At 40.5% G+C, this 17710-nt stretch overlaps 1 protein-coding gene across 2 annotated transcripts in view; it reads right to left on the bottom strand.

The window, feature by feature from the left end:
* Nucleotides 1-365: 365 nt before the first annotated feature.
* LOC134676164 (unextended protein) overlaps nucleotides 366-17710 on the bottom strand; it is a 304119-nt gene continuing 286774 nt past the window's right edge. Inside the window, exons 8-15 of one of the 2 annotated variants that reach the window (XM_063534449.1) lie at nucleotides 17474-17620; nucleotides 16262-16399; nucleotides 9480-9622; nucleotides 8460-8586; nucleotides 7906-8035; nucleotides 5349-5445; nucleotides 2193-2240; nucleotides 366-494 (exon numbers count right to left, since the gene is read on the bottom strand). In XM_063534449.1, coding sequence (XP_063390519.1) covers nucleotides 423-494; nucleotides 2193-2240; nucleotides 5349-5445; nucleotides 7906-8035; nucleotides 8460-8586; nucleotides 9480-9622; nucleotides 16262-16399; nucleotides 17474-17620 — 902 coding nt within the window. In that variant the 3' untranslated portion in view covers nucleotides 366-422. The remainder of the gene's footprint in view (nucleotides 495-2192; nucleotides 2241-5348; nucleotides 5446-7905; nucleotides 8036-8459; nucleotides 8587-9479; nucleotides 9623-16261; nucleotides 16400-17473; nucleotides 17621-17710) is intronic. The other variant, XM_063534448.1, reaches the window with a different exon arrangement.

The raw sequence follows: 17710 nt of genomic DNA on the forward strand, positions 1-17710 counted from the left end.
TCGGTATGTTAGACACATTTGATTTGTCCATTTCAGAGACTATTGTAATCTAAGCCAGGCGTGGCTCACTCCGCGAATTCGTCACGTCGCTACAAGTACATGCGGCCCACACCGATTTTGGTGTCTAGCAACAGTGGTTGCCGCGCACCACAAAGGAGACACCAGGGCCGTGTTGCATAATAAACTACAACTAATATTATAAGCGGAACTCCTTTTCTAACTTAACTTATTGGAAAAGGAGTTCCGCTTGTAATATTAGTTGTAATTTATTATACAACACGGCCCTGCTCGCGCTTGCGCCACCTAGCGGTCATCTCTATCGTAATAGACGCGTTTTGTTAGAGTGAACCTTCTGTACCTACTATTATTTATTTTGTCTGAGCTAGTATATCTGCTTGTTACATTGAGGTCGGCCGCGACGTCTATTTCTTGAGTAGCGCCTCCTCCTCTGGGTTGTCCTTCTGGTTGGGGGTCGCGGGGCTGGATGAGGGCTCCTGGAAATTAATAATCAATTAAAATTAAAAACAAAAAATAATTGTAGTCAGGGACAATCTTACACAGACTAGGTAGATACACAAAAGTCCTAGAATCAAACTAAGCCGATGGTTCTGGGTTCGAATCTAAATTGGAAATTCTATAGCCACTTGACCGTCCGACGATAGCATAGTATCCGAAAAAATTATGCTCTTAACCGTCCGCGGGAACCTTACTATCCAAAGGGGTGGAAGAAAGATTTGATTTCAGAGACATCTAACGGAATATTTCGGTATTATTTACTAATTCTCTTGATGCGACAACGTAGCCTAAATAGTTAGCTCTAAAAAAATTTAGATGGCAGTGTAGTTATAATTTTTGTAGAAAGTTGTGAATGCGCTGCGCGGGGCGTGCGTCGCTAAGAAAACCTGGACGGTTGACAGGAAAACAGTCTCGCGGGCCGGACGGTTGAGTGGATAGTATTAGTATTAAACAACCAATTTAGCTAGAGCCCTAAATAAATTTCAATCAATTTTAAACTACAAACAATTTTACTATACGAACCAAGGTCCATTAATATCTTGTCTTAGGCAATTCCAAAGACTGCAGCGTGCACAAAAATACATTTATAAGAACGATATGTACTATCGCCCACACTGTCAACTATACATCTGGTGGAGCTTATGCCTTTTGTAATAAGGCCCCCCCCCCCACATCTGGCGTCTTTCGAGCGTCGGCGTCTGTCGGCGTCGGTCCAGCGCTATGGAAAATGACGTCGCTGCGCAGTTGCGTCGACGCTTCGTCGACGTTGCGTCGACGTCGGCCATAGAATTGTAGACGCCGACGCTCGAAAGACGCCAGATGTGGGGGGGCCCTAAGGTCCAGCGATGTACAGTTAGGATGTGTTGCTGTTGGTACATACATATATCGGGTGGAACAGAATGAACGACTTTTACGCAAACGGAATTGTTCAGACTACGTACTTTATTTTTATTATTAATCACGTTAATATTTCTAACCGTTTTCAGGGTTCCGTACCCAAAGGGTAAAACGGGACCCTATTACTAAGACTCTGCTGTCCGTCCGGCAGTCTGTCACCAGGCTGTATCTCATGGACCGTGATAGATAGACAGTTGAAATTTTCACAGATGATGTATTTCTGTTGCCGCTATAACAACAAATACTAAAAACAGAATAAAATAAAGATTTAAGTGGGGCTCCCATACAACAAACGTGATTTTTGGCCAAAGTTAAGCAACGTCGGGCGGGGTCAGTACTTGGATGGGTGACCGTTTTTTTTGCCTTTTTTGCATTATGGTACGGAACCCTTCGTGCGCGAGTCCGACTCGCACTTGCCCGGTTTTATTGAGATACAGTTTGAGAAACATTAGTGCGAAAATGTGTATGTTTCAACCCTAGCAAGTGAATCCTATTGAATGGCATAACATGTGTCAATTTAAACTGTAAATAACTTTGTAGGGTTGTCACTGATATAAAAATATTTCATTTTAATATTTTGTTTTACTTTTAAATCCAGCTTTACGATTATAATAACTCGATTGTAGATCACTTAGTTAACACTATCCTTTCAGCTCAGTCTCTAGATATGTTCCATCCTGTATATGCTTAGATTTCAACCTAGTAGACACACATACATATATGTACCTAAATATATCAGATCAGTTTTTTTTAAATATATTTATGATATGTAGTCGTACCTGAGGTTGAGGTGTCGCGTCCGGTTCCCTTCCCTCGTCACGGAGTAACTGTAAAACGACATTATATATTAAGCAACTTTGACAGGCGTACCCACGGTTGGGCAAAGTGGGGCAGTTGTCCCACCCAGGTCTCTGACCATAAGCTAAGAATTCCTGTTTCAACCGTACCGTGTTACAACATACCCAGCCTCCCCTACTTCTGCCCCGCCCCTTAAGCCTTTATAAGGCAGAGGGAATATATTTTCACCTCAGCAGCTCGAACAAGGGTACTTTGCTTCTTAAAAACAGTTCGCATTTTGCTCACTTAGCGAGACAGTATGAGTGAGCAAAATCGCATTTTGCTCACTGAGTGAGACAAAATGTCATTCAAGTGACTTTTATAGTCAAATGACATTTCAACATGCGGGGTCTAATACAAGTTCGATATACTTGGGTTCTATTATCTCTGTCCCTCTAGGTATGTTCTCACTGCTTAGGGTGAAAAATTTTGTGTACTACACGAGATCAAAGTTATTTACATCTCGTGCGCTTTTGAATCCCTTACTACGCTCAAGATTCTAAATTAGATTCACGAGCGTAGCGAGCGATCTTTCGCTTGCACGGGACTCAAAATAAGCACTCGAAGAAATATCAAACTTTGATCTCTTGTTGTACAAATAACTATTCCCACCTGGTTTTGAACTTTATTTCATAGTGATAAGATTCAATTTTACATAATTCCTGACACCCTTATGCCTTATAAAAGGTTAAAAAATCCTGCGTACGCCCATGAACTTTGATCAAATGTGCCTAAAAATCAGTGAATAAAATTATTGAATTATGTAATTTAAAATTTTGTTGGTTTGACTATTTGCATTTAATAAATTCGGTGTACCCTTGTTTTGCCGACAAACTTTTCATCGAATATTATTTCATCGACAACGATTCATCGAAACGTTAGTACTAGTAATATTGTTTGGCGTTATTTTGTTTCATATACTATTTATTTAAATTTTTCTTACGGCGTAGAAATACTATTCATCGAATATTATTTGATCGCTGATTCGTTTCAAATTATTTTAATTGGCACAACTACTAAACATTGCAATTCATTTGTTCGACGTATTACTTTAATACATTTTTCTGTTGTAACAATTTTAGGTTTCGGTTAGGTTAGAATTGCGACCCCACACAGAAACGAACGGCTTTCAAAGTGGGTTTAGGTTAGGTTTGAACTGCCACCCCACACAGAAACGAACGGCTTTCAAAGTAAGTTTAGGTTAGGTTAGAACTGCGACCCCACACAGAAAAGAATGGCTTTCAAAGTAGGTTTAGGTTAGGTTAGAACTGCGACCACACACATAAACGAACGGCTTTCTAAGTGGGTTTAGGTTAGGTTTGAACTGCCACCCCACACAGAAACAAACGGCTTTAAAAGTAGGTTTAGGTTAGGTTAGAACTGCGACCGCACACAGAAAAGAACGGCTTTCAAAGTAGGGTTAGGTTAGGTTAGAACTGCGACCACACACATAAACGAACGGCTTTCAAAGTGGGTTTAGGTTAGGTTTGAACTGCGACCCCACACAGAAACGAACGGCTTTCAAAGTAGGTTTAGGTTAGGTTAGAACTGCGACCCCACACAGAAAAGAATGGCTTTCAAAGTAGGTTTAGGTTAGGTTAGAACTGCAACCCCACAAAAAAACGAACGGCTTTCAAAGTAGGTTTAGGTTAGGTTAGAACTGCGACTCCACACAGAAACGAACGGCTATCAAAGTAGGTTTAGGTTAGGTTAGAACTGCGACCCCTCACAGAAACGAACGGCTTTCAAAGTAGGTTCACGTTAGGTTAGAACTGCGACCCCACACAGAAACGAACGGCTATCAAAGTCAAATATTACATATTGAAATAATTTTATGCGTAATAAATTGTATTAAATGCAATCCAAAATGAAATAAGAAAACCCGTAAAGAAATACCGCGATATAAACTATATACGAAATAACTCGAGTGCCAATTAAAAATCCCAGATTTAAATTTACTAGTATCAATTCTTCGACGCAATGACTTGTCGATGAAATGAAAATACTTGAAACGTTGTCTTCGAAATAACATTCGATGAAATGTATGTCGGCAATTCAAGGGTAAACCAATAAATTCACGTAGTACCTAATTGAAAGATGCTAGAGTCAGACCACGAATAGTCTGCAGCGGATTTGATAGCCCACGCAGTGAAAGTGTTATTTTAAAAGTCAAACTTCTATGAAATTATGACGTATAAATGACACTTGCACTGCGTGGGCTATCAAATCCGCTGGTCCGCTGCAGACTTTTTTTGGTCCGACTCTATAACGTTATTATCTCTTGAAAGAAACTGTCAGCATTTTCATGCTCGCCTCTACGGAACATTGGTATCACAATGTCATCACAACCACAGAAGTCTTACTACCATATAGAAAAGAAGCTTCCTACAAAACCGAAGTTTCACAGAAGTCATCACGCTGACCCTTTCTTATGCATGGTACTATCCCTTTAGGCTATTTAGGGTTGTCAAAATCATATCTGTGGTCGTACTATGCAAAGGAACGTCAAGTTGTACAAACCCTGCCAAGGAATGGAATTTGGAAGGAATGGATTCTATATTTCCGCACTGAGAGAAAAATCATCACCAGGAATTAAAAAACAGTTCTGTACTGGGGGAAAAAATGAAGTTTTAGTAATAATTATGGACGTTTCAATATTTCTGTACAGTTTATTTATTTCTACAAACAGCTCAGTAATCCCAAATATAATTTCAACAAACAGATAATAGAAATTGCAAGAACTAATAGAAATTGCAAAAGTCAATTTGTTCCTATTAGTTAACTCTCCTTGTCCTCGGATTAAGTTTATTTTTGTAATTCTAACTGTGTTTTTGTTGTACTTTTCTCTCAGTGCGTGTTCTTATAACCCGGCAACCTTCAAATCAAGAGTGAACAGGCACCTTCTGGGCGAGCTCGCTCCATCGTAGGCCACGTCTACGCCTCGGCTAGTCTGTGGCCATGAGTAAGCCCATTCATAATAAAAAAAACGTAATAATTGCTCGTAGCAATGCTGAGCCGAACGGAGCCGAGAATGCCCGAACGCTCTAGTTTCCTACCCCTGTCACAACGGTCGATATCAATACAAAGACAAATCATACCTTGTCAACTTCTGGCTCTATCTGTTCGTTGGTGTTGCCCTTCGTGAGCGCGCCCTTCTCCATCAGAGTGGCACGCTTCGCTGCCAGGTACATCGAACTGGAAATATAGAAAACATCTCATGATTTATGTTTTTTCTTATTAACCTTTCGAACGCCAGACGGCGAAGGAATCGGCCGTGCCCCAGACGCCAGGCGATCGCGATTATTCAAGCGAAATTGAGCTTTACGGAATCCCGCGTGAGTCTCTATTGCATTGGCGAAGCTGACGGTTGTAGCTGTCGTTGACGTCCTTGGTAAGACTTTCCGATGACGGCCACAGCCGACAGTGGCTATCAAAAGAATCTACACTACTCGAATAGGCAAAATAGGCCAAGCAATAAGAAGGTATAGACTTAGAGGGAAATGCTATAGTTCGTTTTTTTTAGCATTAGAAAGAACTTGCAAGAAGGTAAGCGATCTTGACATGTCTTTTAATTGAAAAACGCTTTTTAAAAACCAAAAACTATTACTTATGAAAGCAGAAGAATATAAATGATCGTTTTAGATTCATAATTGTTACATATTTGCCGTAACTTATTTTTAAAATGTGTTTTTCAATTAAAAGACACATCAAGATTGTTTACCTTTTTTCTAATGCTAAAAAAAACGAGGTATAGGAACACAATTTTTGACTCTATAACTTTGTTTGCACTAGTTAGGTGGTGAACCAAAACTCCCAGGCCGTACCCTTTGAGCCGGGGGGAGAGGGGGAAGAAGGTCCCATTTTTCGGTTTTTCACATATACCTTGGAAACTTTGCGTCTCAGCGACATGACTACTTAGAAAACAGCGACAGTTATTGGGTCTCAACACTGTTGTAGTGGAGTATGACTCACCGTTTGATTGTCAGATACCTAGTACACATCAGCTATAGCTCGCACCGATTAGATTCGCATCCGCATTCGATTAGAGTAGTCAGGAATGAACGTGTGACGCAACATGCTGTCCCATGTCCATGTTCTGGAGAGAACCCAGCGACGGTTATTGGGTCTCAAGTCTCAACACTGTTGTAGTGGATTACTCACCGTTTGATTGTCAGATAGTACACATCAGCTATAGCTCGCACCGAGTAGTCAGGAACGAACGTGTGACGCAACATGCTGTCCATATTCAGGTTCTGGAGAGAACCCAGCGACGGTTATTGGGTCTCAACGCTGTTGTAGTGGATTACTCACCGTTTGATTGTCAGATAGTACACATCAGCTATAGCTCGCACCGAGTAGTCAGGAACGAACGTGTGACGCAACATGCTGTCCATATTCAGGTTCTAGAGGGAACCCAGCGTCGGTTATTGGGTCTCAACAATGTTGTAGTGGAGTATTACTCACCGTTTGATTGTCAGATAGTACACATCAGCTATAGCTCGCACCGAGTAGTCGGGAACGAACGTGTGACGCAACATGCTGTCCATGTTCAGGTTCTGGAGAGAACCCAGCGACGGTTATTGGGTCTCAACACTGTTGTAGTGGACTACTCACCGTTTGATTGTCAGATAGTACACATCAGCGATAGCTCGCACCGAGTAGTCAAGAACGAACGTGTGATGCAACATGCTGTCCATGTTCTGGAGAGAACCCAGCGACGGTTATTGGGTCTCAACACTGTTGTAGTGGATTACTCACCGTTTGATTGTCAGATAGTACACATCAGCTATAGCTCGCACCGAGTAGTCGGGAACGAACGTGTGACGCAACATGCTGTCCATATTCAGGTTCTGGAGAGAACCCAGCGACGGTTATTGGGTCTCAACACTGTTGTAGTGGATTACTCACCGTTTGATTGTCAGATAGTACACATCAGCTATAGCTCGCACCGAGTAGTCAGGAACGAACGTGTGACGCAACATGCTGTCCATATTCAGGTTCTAGAGGGAACCCAGCGTCGGTTATTGGGTCTCAACAATGTTGTAGTGGAGTATTACTCACCGTTTGATTGTCAGATAGTACACATCAGCTATAGCTCGCACCGAGTAGTCGGGAACGAACGTGTGACGCAACATGCTGTCCATGTTCAGGTTCTGGAGAGAACCCAGCGACGGTTATTGGGTCTCAACACTGTTGTAGTGGACTACTCACCGTTTGATTGTCAGATAGTACACATCAGCGATAGCTCGCACCGAGTAGTCAAGAACGAACGTGTGATGCAACATGCTGTCCATGTTCTGGAGAGAACCCAGCGACGGTTATTGGGTCTCAACACTGTTGTAGTGGATTACTCACCGTTTGATTGTCAGATAGTACACATCAGCTATAGCTCGCACCGAGTAGTCGGGAACGAACGTGTGACGCAACATGCTGTCCATATTCAGGTTCTGGAGAGAACCCAGCGACGGTTATTGGGTCTCAACACTGTTGTAGTGGATTACTCACCGTTTGATTGTCAGATAGTACACATCAGCTATAGCTCGCACCGAGTAGTCGAGGACGAACGTGTGACGCAACATGCTGTCCATATTCAGGTTCTGGAGAGAACCCAGCGTCGGTTATTGGGTCTCAACACTGTTGTAGTGGATTACTCACCGTTTGATTGTCAGATAGTACACGTCAGCTATAGCTCGCACCGAGTAGTCTGGAACGAACGTGTGACGCAACATGCTGTCCATATTCAGGTTCTGGAGGGAACCCAGCGCCGAGGGGGATTGGGGCTCAGCTGAAACGAGATAAAACAATGAGCGGTGATTATTTAGAATATTTGAGTCGCCAGAATGAACGGTCGTGACATTGCCACTAGAGTCAGGCTTGGCACTTATAATGCATACTTATCCCATTGAAGTGCCATACTGATGCCACAGGAAAGCTTAGCAAGGTGACTCGAGTCGGACCAAGAATAGTCTGCAGCGGATTTGATAGCCCACGCAGTGCAAGTGTCATTTATACGTCATAATTTCATAGAAGTTTGACGTTTAAAATAACACTTTAAATGCACTTATGGCACTTCAATGGGATATGTATGTATTATTACTGCCAAGTCAAAGTGTATGAAGAGCCAAAATTTTCCAAAGTTAGGTTCTTGCCTAACTTCATGTTCCAAAACAGACCTTATTTACAACAGCAAAAAGTTTATTTTGACTCACCGACACCGATGTTCTGCGTAAGCGCCTGGATACCGAAGTACGTGAAGGGTCCAGCTTCGAACACGAGGTTTTCACGCCCCACCGTCACCTCCACGCGACCTTCCAGAATCAACACGAAGTAGTCCACCTGAAAACGGAGACAATTAGACTATATACAATATGTTAGGACAGCTGGTAGAGCCGGTAACCACGTTACGAAGAATTTTATCGACAAATCACCTTTCATGTATTTTTTCTCAACCATTTTTAATTTGCACCAAACATATATACCGGGTGTGGCCTGTAACACGGTCAACGAATTAAAACATAGATTGCACTCCTCAAACGGTGACACTTTGTTCAACAACTTTTAAAAACTACGAAGTAAATATTTAGACTCCCTATTTTTCATACAAAATAAATATTATCTTCAATGGACGCCATCGCCGCGCCATATCATTGTGATTGACGTTGCTTGACACGCCTTAAACATAACAAAATTTTCAATACATTGCGTCTTAGAATAAACTTTAAAGTGTATTAAAAATCAAACAACAAGTTATTTCTAAAAGTCGCTGAACAAATGTTGGTCAGTATGAGGAGTACAGTCTACAGTTAAATTCTTTGCTCATGTTACAGGCCACCCCGGTATATAGCAGGTCAAACAACTTTGTCAGTAGTAAAAGCATAGAGAAATATATTAAGAATAGAGTGACTCCATACATCAGTTTTGGGACAAAAAAGACTATTATTTTCGCAGTCGACATCTAGCACCGCTACGCGTTACTAGATGTCTCTCGTGTGGCGACTCACGAAAATTGTATTGCACAACAATTTACAACTAATATTAGAAGCAGAAGGAGTGAAAATAGAGTTCTGGTTATAATATTAGCTGAAAATTGTTGAGCATTAGACTATTCGGTCGCCACTGCATCAATTGTCAAGAAGCAGTACTGATCGGTCCGGTACCAAAACTGATGTATGGAGCACTCTTGTTTTACTATATTTCTCTATGGTTAAAGTAACATTTTATGCACATACCGGTCTACCCTCTTGGAAGACGTAGGCCTTCGGGTCGTTCCTGTCCTCGTCTCCCCGCAACTTGATATGCTTCACCACATCCTGCTTCAGCAGTCTTCGGAGCACCGTCTCCGAGATCATCTCTGGACGGAACGGATCCACACCTGGAATGTTTAAGTGATTTATGAGTTCCGGGCAGGGCTCGGAAACCGTTTTATTTTTCAAACCGGTTTCGTTCATTCACCCGAGAACGAAAAGGATTTCGTTTCCGTTCGCGGTTACCGGTTAAAGAACTGTTATTAAGATACCGATTTATGCTTGATTCGTTCGCTTTCCGTTTTTGTGGAACGAAATTAACCGGTTAAATTGAAAATATCGCAGCGAGATGGAACGAGTAAGTATTGCTATCTCTTTCACGTATGACAACGAGTTTAACCAAAAGTCTCCGAAAGCGATGACTAACCGGTATTATGTCGTTCCCTGCGAACCATAAAGTTCCGGTCCCTCTTCTTACCGGTTAGGTGAGAGAACGTAATTTTTTAGTTCGCGTTCCATCAATTAACCGGTTTTTTAATGAACGAAATAATGTAACGGTTTTGGAACAATATTAGCAGGTATTTACCGGTTCCGAGCCCTGGTTCCGGGTCATTCCTAAGTGCAGAGGCTCTGGACGGAAGGGATCCACACCGGACCCCTATTCGACAAGCGACGTTTGACGTATCGTGTTGATGTCCCGTTGATGTGGGAAAAATCATATGTTCTCGAATACGTACCATGTCAAAATTTGACATTAACAATCCACAGTTAGGGTGACAAGCAAACCAAACCGAACCACCCCTAGTTTAGAGTTGAGTTTTGGATGGTTTTGGTTGTACCAAATGATATTATCCACCGTTGATGGAATCAACACTCAGTATGCAATAAAATCAACTGTTGATTTGACGTGGATGCGAAATCTGACAGTTGTACGTGTCGAATTTGGCCCCAGCATGGCAACGCGGCGAGCGTGATGGGCACCGTTGCGTCAGATCGTTAACATCTCCTGAGGATACCTCGTAGAGAGGCGAAACAAGTGTCGAGTATTGTTCTTTTGGTGGTGGTCTGTCATATTAATTTTGTTGTTCGTTGGTTTGTTATATTTATTTTTGCGGTGGGTGAGAACAATAATTGCATGTTAAAAAAATAAAGTAATAAGAATGACTCAAGTTAGACCGGGCCGTGTCCGGGCCGGAGCTTCCGGAGCTTACTTTTCTATGACTTGACAGGCGATCACATGACGCTTTCCATAGAAAACGATTCGCCGGAAGCTCCGGCCCGGACACGGCCCGGTCTAACGTGAGTCATCCTTTACGGGTTAGCACTGATTGCCTAGCACGTTATCTTTTCGCGGATTAGCAAAGTAATATTTTGGTTTCAATTAATATGGATTTCGCAAAGTAACGCCTGAAACTATTCACGATTAGCAAAATAATATTTTGGTTTTAATGAACTCTAACATGGGTTAGTAAAATAATGTGGTTCTCCAGCAATCTTAACCAGGATAAATAAGAATAAAACACAACGGGTTGCACTCCGGGAGCGCCGGCAGAAGTGAAAACTCTGTAACAGTTTTTCGATCAGGTCACGTGTCCGTCTTACGTCTTACGAATCTTACGGTCACGTGACCTGTCGCGAGTTTAACATTTTTTCCCCAACTCAAAAAGTGCACAACGCCGCTAAAGAAGTTTTCACCACACCAGCTCGGAAAGCCTTACTTTGCACTTCAAAAACTGATAGCAAAGTTGCATTTTATTCACATGTGAGACAAAGTAATCAAATGCAAATTTTGAGTTGTTTTCTTATGTTTGCTGGTAAAATTGGCTTTTAAATGATGATTTTGGATAATAAATATGTAATAACATTTAATTGGTATTGATTTGGTTTGATTTTGTTTGATATTTTACATTTAATATTTGCTTCGGGTTGGTGTGATGAAAAATTTTGTGTTTCACTCGGGGGCAAATTTTGTTTAACCCTCGTGCTTTGACACCCCCGCAACGCTCAAGATTCCATTTTTCGAACCACTCGCTACGCTCGTGGTTCAATTTTGGAATCTTTCGCTTGCTCGGGTATCAATATTAGCACGAGCGGTTAAACAACAACTTTGCCCCCTTGTAAAACAAATGTGTGATCCTCCCCAGCCGGACCACCTCGTCTGATTGCGCTCAGTTTTTAATGGCGAAATGTACCTCTAATGTACTTCACGTACCTCGTCGGAAATTGAACGTACCTCTGTAGTTTGGCAGATATATGCGTTTAAAAGGGGTCCGGCTGGGAAGTAGAATCTGCAGCCGGACCACGCCTGGATCCGCTGATATCTGTTATTTTGAGATATAATTTAAATAACAGATGAATGTACCTGTTACGTACCTCTGAATAAATACTTTTTTTATTTAAAAAATGGTCTCATAAATGGATTTTCATACATTTCATTTTTTGAGTATACTACGCGTAAGCGCCTGTCAAAAAATAATAGCAACAGAGATAGTAGAAAACAAATGTATTCAATTCGGGCAAGGCGTCTAACGTGACAACTAGATACAAATGTGGGTGGTTATAGGAAGTGTTTTAAACCGACACGAGTTGCGAATTACCTTTTCGCACGTGTATTTTACAACGTTATACAGAACATATGGATATGGCCCTTTAAATTTTCAGACGTCCGAAAACAGGCAAGCCGGTGGGAATCGGCTTTTATGGACGCGCCGCCACTGATAGGTAGGGCCCTTACAGGCGGGATGCATACTTTCAGATCTTGAAAATCAAATAAGAAATAAGTAAAACTAAACTTCATTCCGTCTGAATATTTTTTATTTAAGAATCACAAAATTAATATCACGAATAAATTGTCAGTTTCATGAAGTTTCGCTAGGTTACTTAATTAGATCTCGAATCCATGAAACAGATGATGAAAAAAAAACAGCCCTGTTAGTACTTCGCACCTAAGCAGCAAGAACATATCTGGCCTGGTGCCGCCCAATGTACTCTAGGATGTACACTCAGTTTCTATGTAATGTCCACCTTAATTTAAAACAAAGTAGGTAGCATTTCATTTGTCTCGTAAAATTTCCGAACAAATGAAATTCAACTCAGTTGAAAATAAAACAAGATTCTAACTTTCTTTTGATTATTGGCTATTATTTTGTATGGTGGGCGGCACGAGGGGAAAACACATAACATAAATAGAAATTAAGGTTTAAGTAAATCACCTTTACATTTACATTGTTTTGCACGATATAGCTGGTGGTCGCCAGTCAGATCATGAAACGCCGCCATTTCATGATCTGCCTAGCGAACACCAGCCATATCGTGCAAACCTCAAGGGGTGATAATCCTAGGCAGATCACCAGCGACCACCAGCTATATCGTGCAAACCAATGAATGGCGGCGTTTCATGATCTGCCTAGGAATATCACCCCTTGAGGTTTGCACGATATGGCTGGTGTTCTGCCTAGGCATATCACCAATTGAGAGTTGCACAATATGGCTGGTGTTCGCTAGGCAGATCATGAAATGGCGGCGTTTCATGATCTGACTGGCGACCACCAGCTATATCGTGCAAACCTCAAGGGGTGGTAATACTGATAGGTAATCCTAGGCAGATCACCAGTGAACACCAGCTATATCGTGCAAACTAATGAAACGCCGCCATTTTATGATCTGCCTAGCGAACACCAGCCATATTGTGAAAACTATAGTTTGCTGCTGTATATATAGTTTTTACGCTTTCTTGTGAAAGAAAGGGACAAACTTCATTTGTCATCTCTCACTCGGCCCGTTTTTTCGCATAAATGTACGGTATTATTATAGTAATAGGTTTTTGCATTTACCTAAGTTTGATATATATTTGGCCAAACCAAAGTCAGTAAATAAGAACAAAAAAACTATACCCATCCTTTTCTTTTGGGTGCTAGTACTAATGTAAGACAAAGATAGTATTATGATTCTCTCTGTCTATATTTGAAACGACATGTAGTCCTTTGACAAACTATATAAAGTTGGTCAAGCAGATCTTGTCAGTATATAAAGGCGGCACATTTGAAAAATTTAGGCGCGAAGTGATAAAGTCTCATAGAAAATTTGAATTTCGCGCCTTTTCTACTGTCAAGATTTGCTTGACCATCTATATGCTCTGGCAACACCCACCTTGTCATTAGAAAATTTCGGCAAATTTAAAAAATGTTTCATGATTGGAATTTCGCGCATTTTCCTACTGACAAATTAGATGTGTTAGATTACCTATAGGTAATGCAGGGTGGAAAAAATTGATGGGCCCTGGAAGGAAACTGCCTTCAAACCTAAGTTATAGCGCATTATACTTAAAGGAAACATTCTTTTATTTCTAAAAAGAAACAAAACTGCATTCAAAGATATTCATTTTTCTTCAATTTTTTTTGTAATAAAAATAATTATTTTTGAGTACTAAATATTCGATTTTATGGATATGTTTCTTGTTTGCCTAATGTTTCTTGGAGAAATGTTATCATTAACAAAAATTCTAAAACTTAAACACACGCTACGTTATTCTAAGCTAATTTAAAAAAAAGCTTTAAATGCAGTTTTGTCTCTTGTTAAAAATAAAAGAATGTTTAATTTAAGTAGGTACAATGAGCTAGCTTAAGATTTTAAGTTACTATAGTAGTGGACCCTATAATGGACGTGGAACCAGTAATGGGACAAAAAAACATAATTCCTCGAAAATAAGTATCTAAAAGTAGTTTATAAACACTGGCTGTATATTATCATAAATAAGAGTCCTAGAGCTGTTTTAGTTTGAAGTTTTATTAAAATTGGTTGTTTTTTAAGAAATTGGCGTCAACCTAAAAGTTGTCGTGTCACTGAAAAAAAATACCACTACGAATTCTTAACAACTTCGCTAAGAGAGGTGAGTTAGTTTATTAAATTTTAATTAATTAATACTTGATGAAAACTAGAATGTGTTTTGTTAATTGCATTTACCATGAGATAAGGTATACAACACACTATGTTGTGACTCCACGGATGTAAAAAAATAGTGGTATTTGGCCTAATCCCATTATAGGAGCTGTAAAACTGCGTACCTCCTATGATGGGACAAATGACAGAATGATGCTTGCTATGCCATAATTTCATGTTTAAACAATACATAAATAAAATGTAGTTAAGAAATATGTCAATCAGGAGGTATTCTTGCACTTCGGATAAATTAATATCGTTTTTCCAAACTTTTATTTAACTTGCCCTGTTAGTTAGTGTGGGTCCAATCTTGGTAGTTGAATTTGAGCCACTTTCGATTTCCGATTCAGTTGAAATTTTGTGTAAGTACGTAATTAAGTATGAAAATCGGATGATAATGCAATATTATGATAACATGGACCTGATCTGATGATGGAGACAGGAGGTGGCCATGGGAACTATATCGCATTAAACCCTAACTAATTGTGTTAGGGTATATTAGAATTGTCTCGATGGATCTAATACAATAACAATTGGCTGTGGAAAGAAAAATACATTCAGCGATAAAAGCTTATACCAGAAATTGTTTTATTTTGCCATAATTTATTCCCCATTTCAATATTTTATACTGATAGAGCAATATGTCCATTATAGGGGGCCCATTACTGGATCCACGTCCATTACCGGGGGCCCATTACTGGAACTTTGGTGTCCATGACTGGAGAAAAAAAGCATAGTTTTAATTTGTTAAATATGTGGAAACTAATTGCAGTATCTTTGATACAACACGCCTAAAACATGAAAGACGGATAGGACTTTCATCTTTTAACACGCTAAGCGGTAGACCATTTACATGTATAAGGGAAATATCATAAATACTCCAAATTTCCTCTTAAATGTCCCATGACTGGTGCTGTTACTATATCCTTCCAGGTTCCGTAATTTTTTTCCACACTGTATATTCCGGTATAACCGGCATATTTAGTACTTAAGTTATACATAGGATATAAATTTCAGTCGGAAATAATAATGATAATCATTTAAATACAATAATATTACAGTTTCAAAAGTCTAATAGAGCGTCATGGCAAGAAACAAAAAAGCCGGTCAAGTGCGAGTCAAACTCGTACACGAAGGTCCTCGTACCATTCCGTATTATCACTAATATCGAGCAAACAACGGCAAACAAATCACGTTTGTTGTATGGAATGAACTTAAATATTTAACTTATTGTTTTTAGTATTTGTTATAGCGGCAACAGAAATACTTCATCTCTGATGATTTCAACTGTATACTGTAAAACGTTGTAAAATACACGTGCGAAAAGGCAATTCGCAACTCGTGTCGGTTTGAAACACTCCCTATAACCACCCACATTTGTATCTAGTTGTCACGTTAGACGCCTTGCCCGAATTGAATACATTTGTTTTCTACTATCTCTGTTGCTATTATTTTTTGACAGGCGCTTACGCGTAGTATACTCAAAAAATGAAATGTATGAAAATCCATTTATGAGACCATTTTTTAAATAAAAAAAGTATTTATTCAGAGGTACGTAACAGGTACATTCATCTGTTATTTAAATTATATCTCAAAATAACAGATATCAGCGGATCCAGGCGTGGTCCGGCTGCAGATTCTACTTCCCAGCCGGACCCCTTTTAAACGCATATATCTGCCAAACTACAGAGGTACGTTCAATTTCCGACGAGGTACGTGAAGTACATTAGAGGTACATTTCGCCATTAAAAACTGAGCGCAATCAGACGAGGTGGTCCGGCTGGGGAGGATCACACAAAACAAATAACTATTTCACTTCAATAACTTACTAGTGGAGAGGAACTGGAAGGTGGCCAGCACCAGCTGCGGGGACACGTGGACGCGGTGAGGCTGGTGACCCGCAAAGGCTGCCAGGTCTTGGAAGCGGTTCAGAGGGCGCGCCAGACGTTTCTTGGTGCGGTTGTCAGCTGGAAAGGAAAACGAAGAATGTTGGAAACAAAGAAACGAAAATTTCGTAAATACATACGGCATAAATAAGTGATTAAATTTTTTAAGTCTAAAAGGAAAATTATTGTTAAAGCGCATAATTTATAACTTAGATCAGCGGTCGACAACAAGCGGCCCGCGGGCTGCATGCGGCCCGCGAACCTCTCGCTTGCCGGGAGCGTCCTTGGCTATTTTGTATGTAATTTTGACAAACGACAATGTCTGCTAAAGTCACAAATATTACCAAAGTGTGGCCCGCGTCAACTTCGTTAACTATTATATGGCCCTTGGCTGCTAAAAGGTTGCCGACCGCTGACTTAGATACCACATTGAGAAATTTTCAAATCCTTTGAGTTGTCGTAAATAGCTAGGGTTCATGCATGTTTTAGGTTAATCTTTACGTATTTAAGCTTGCTATTTTTACTTTTGTGTATATCATGTTTTACTTTGTGTGCGTATATTATGTTAAATGAATTGCGTGGAATGTTATGCTAGTTATAAGTCTAGGATCCATGTTCCTTTCATACGTGCTTATAATTAACGAGATTGGCAGAAATAAATAAAACTGACTCTGCATATAATACCCACTAGTTCAAAGATACACACGGCCGGCCATTCCTATATAAACCCGAGCCGTTTGTAGCTTATTCAGAGACTTCAGAGAGCTTAACTCAATCACTTGCCTGAACACTCTCCAGTAAATAAACTCAAATATATGTGTTTTTATTTCACACAACACATATACCGGTAAATGGAGGTATAGCGGACTTCGAGACAGCACAGCGGCCGGCGCGTTCCAGCGGCGAGTTTCTACGCTTCACCCAACGAACCCCTCATCACTAAAGTTACAGTCTACACTCCACAAGTAATGTTTTCGATATCGCTGTAGGGATCTCTAAACTACGACTCGAGGCCTTTCTATCGGACCCGCAAAAGGACTCTAATAGTCGTGGCCCTCTGGTCAAAAAATTTGGAGATCGTTGCTCGGTCTAGAGCGAAAACACGATAAGTAGCTCTTAAACGCTAAACTTCTCACAAAAGATAAGTGTACTTACTGATGACGTCACTCTCATCGACAATCTCCGCTTGGATCATCTCCTCGATGACGTCTTCCAAGGTCACTAGACCGACGGTCTGGTAGACCGGGTCGCCGTCACCAGAGCGGTCGATGCGTTGGACGAACGCCATGTGACCCTTGTGACCTGCGGAATAAGGGTTAGATTAGCTACTGAAGGAATAAACTTTGGAGCGTTTCTGCCCGATTCGAATTTTAAGCTACGTCAATTAATAGA

Source organism: Cydia fagiglandana, chromosome 24 (assembly GCF_963556715.1).
Source record: "Cydia fagiglandana chromosome 24, ilCydFagi1.1, whole genome shotgun sequence".
Lineage (NCBI taxonomy): Eukaryota > Metazoa > Arthropoda > Insecta > Lepidoptera > Tortricidae > Cydia > Cydia fagiglandana.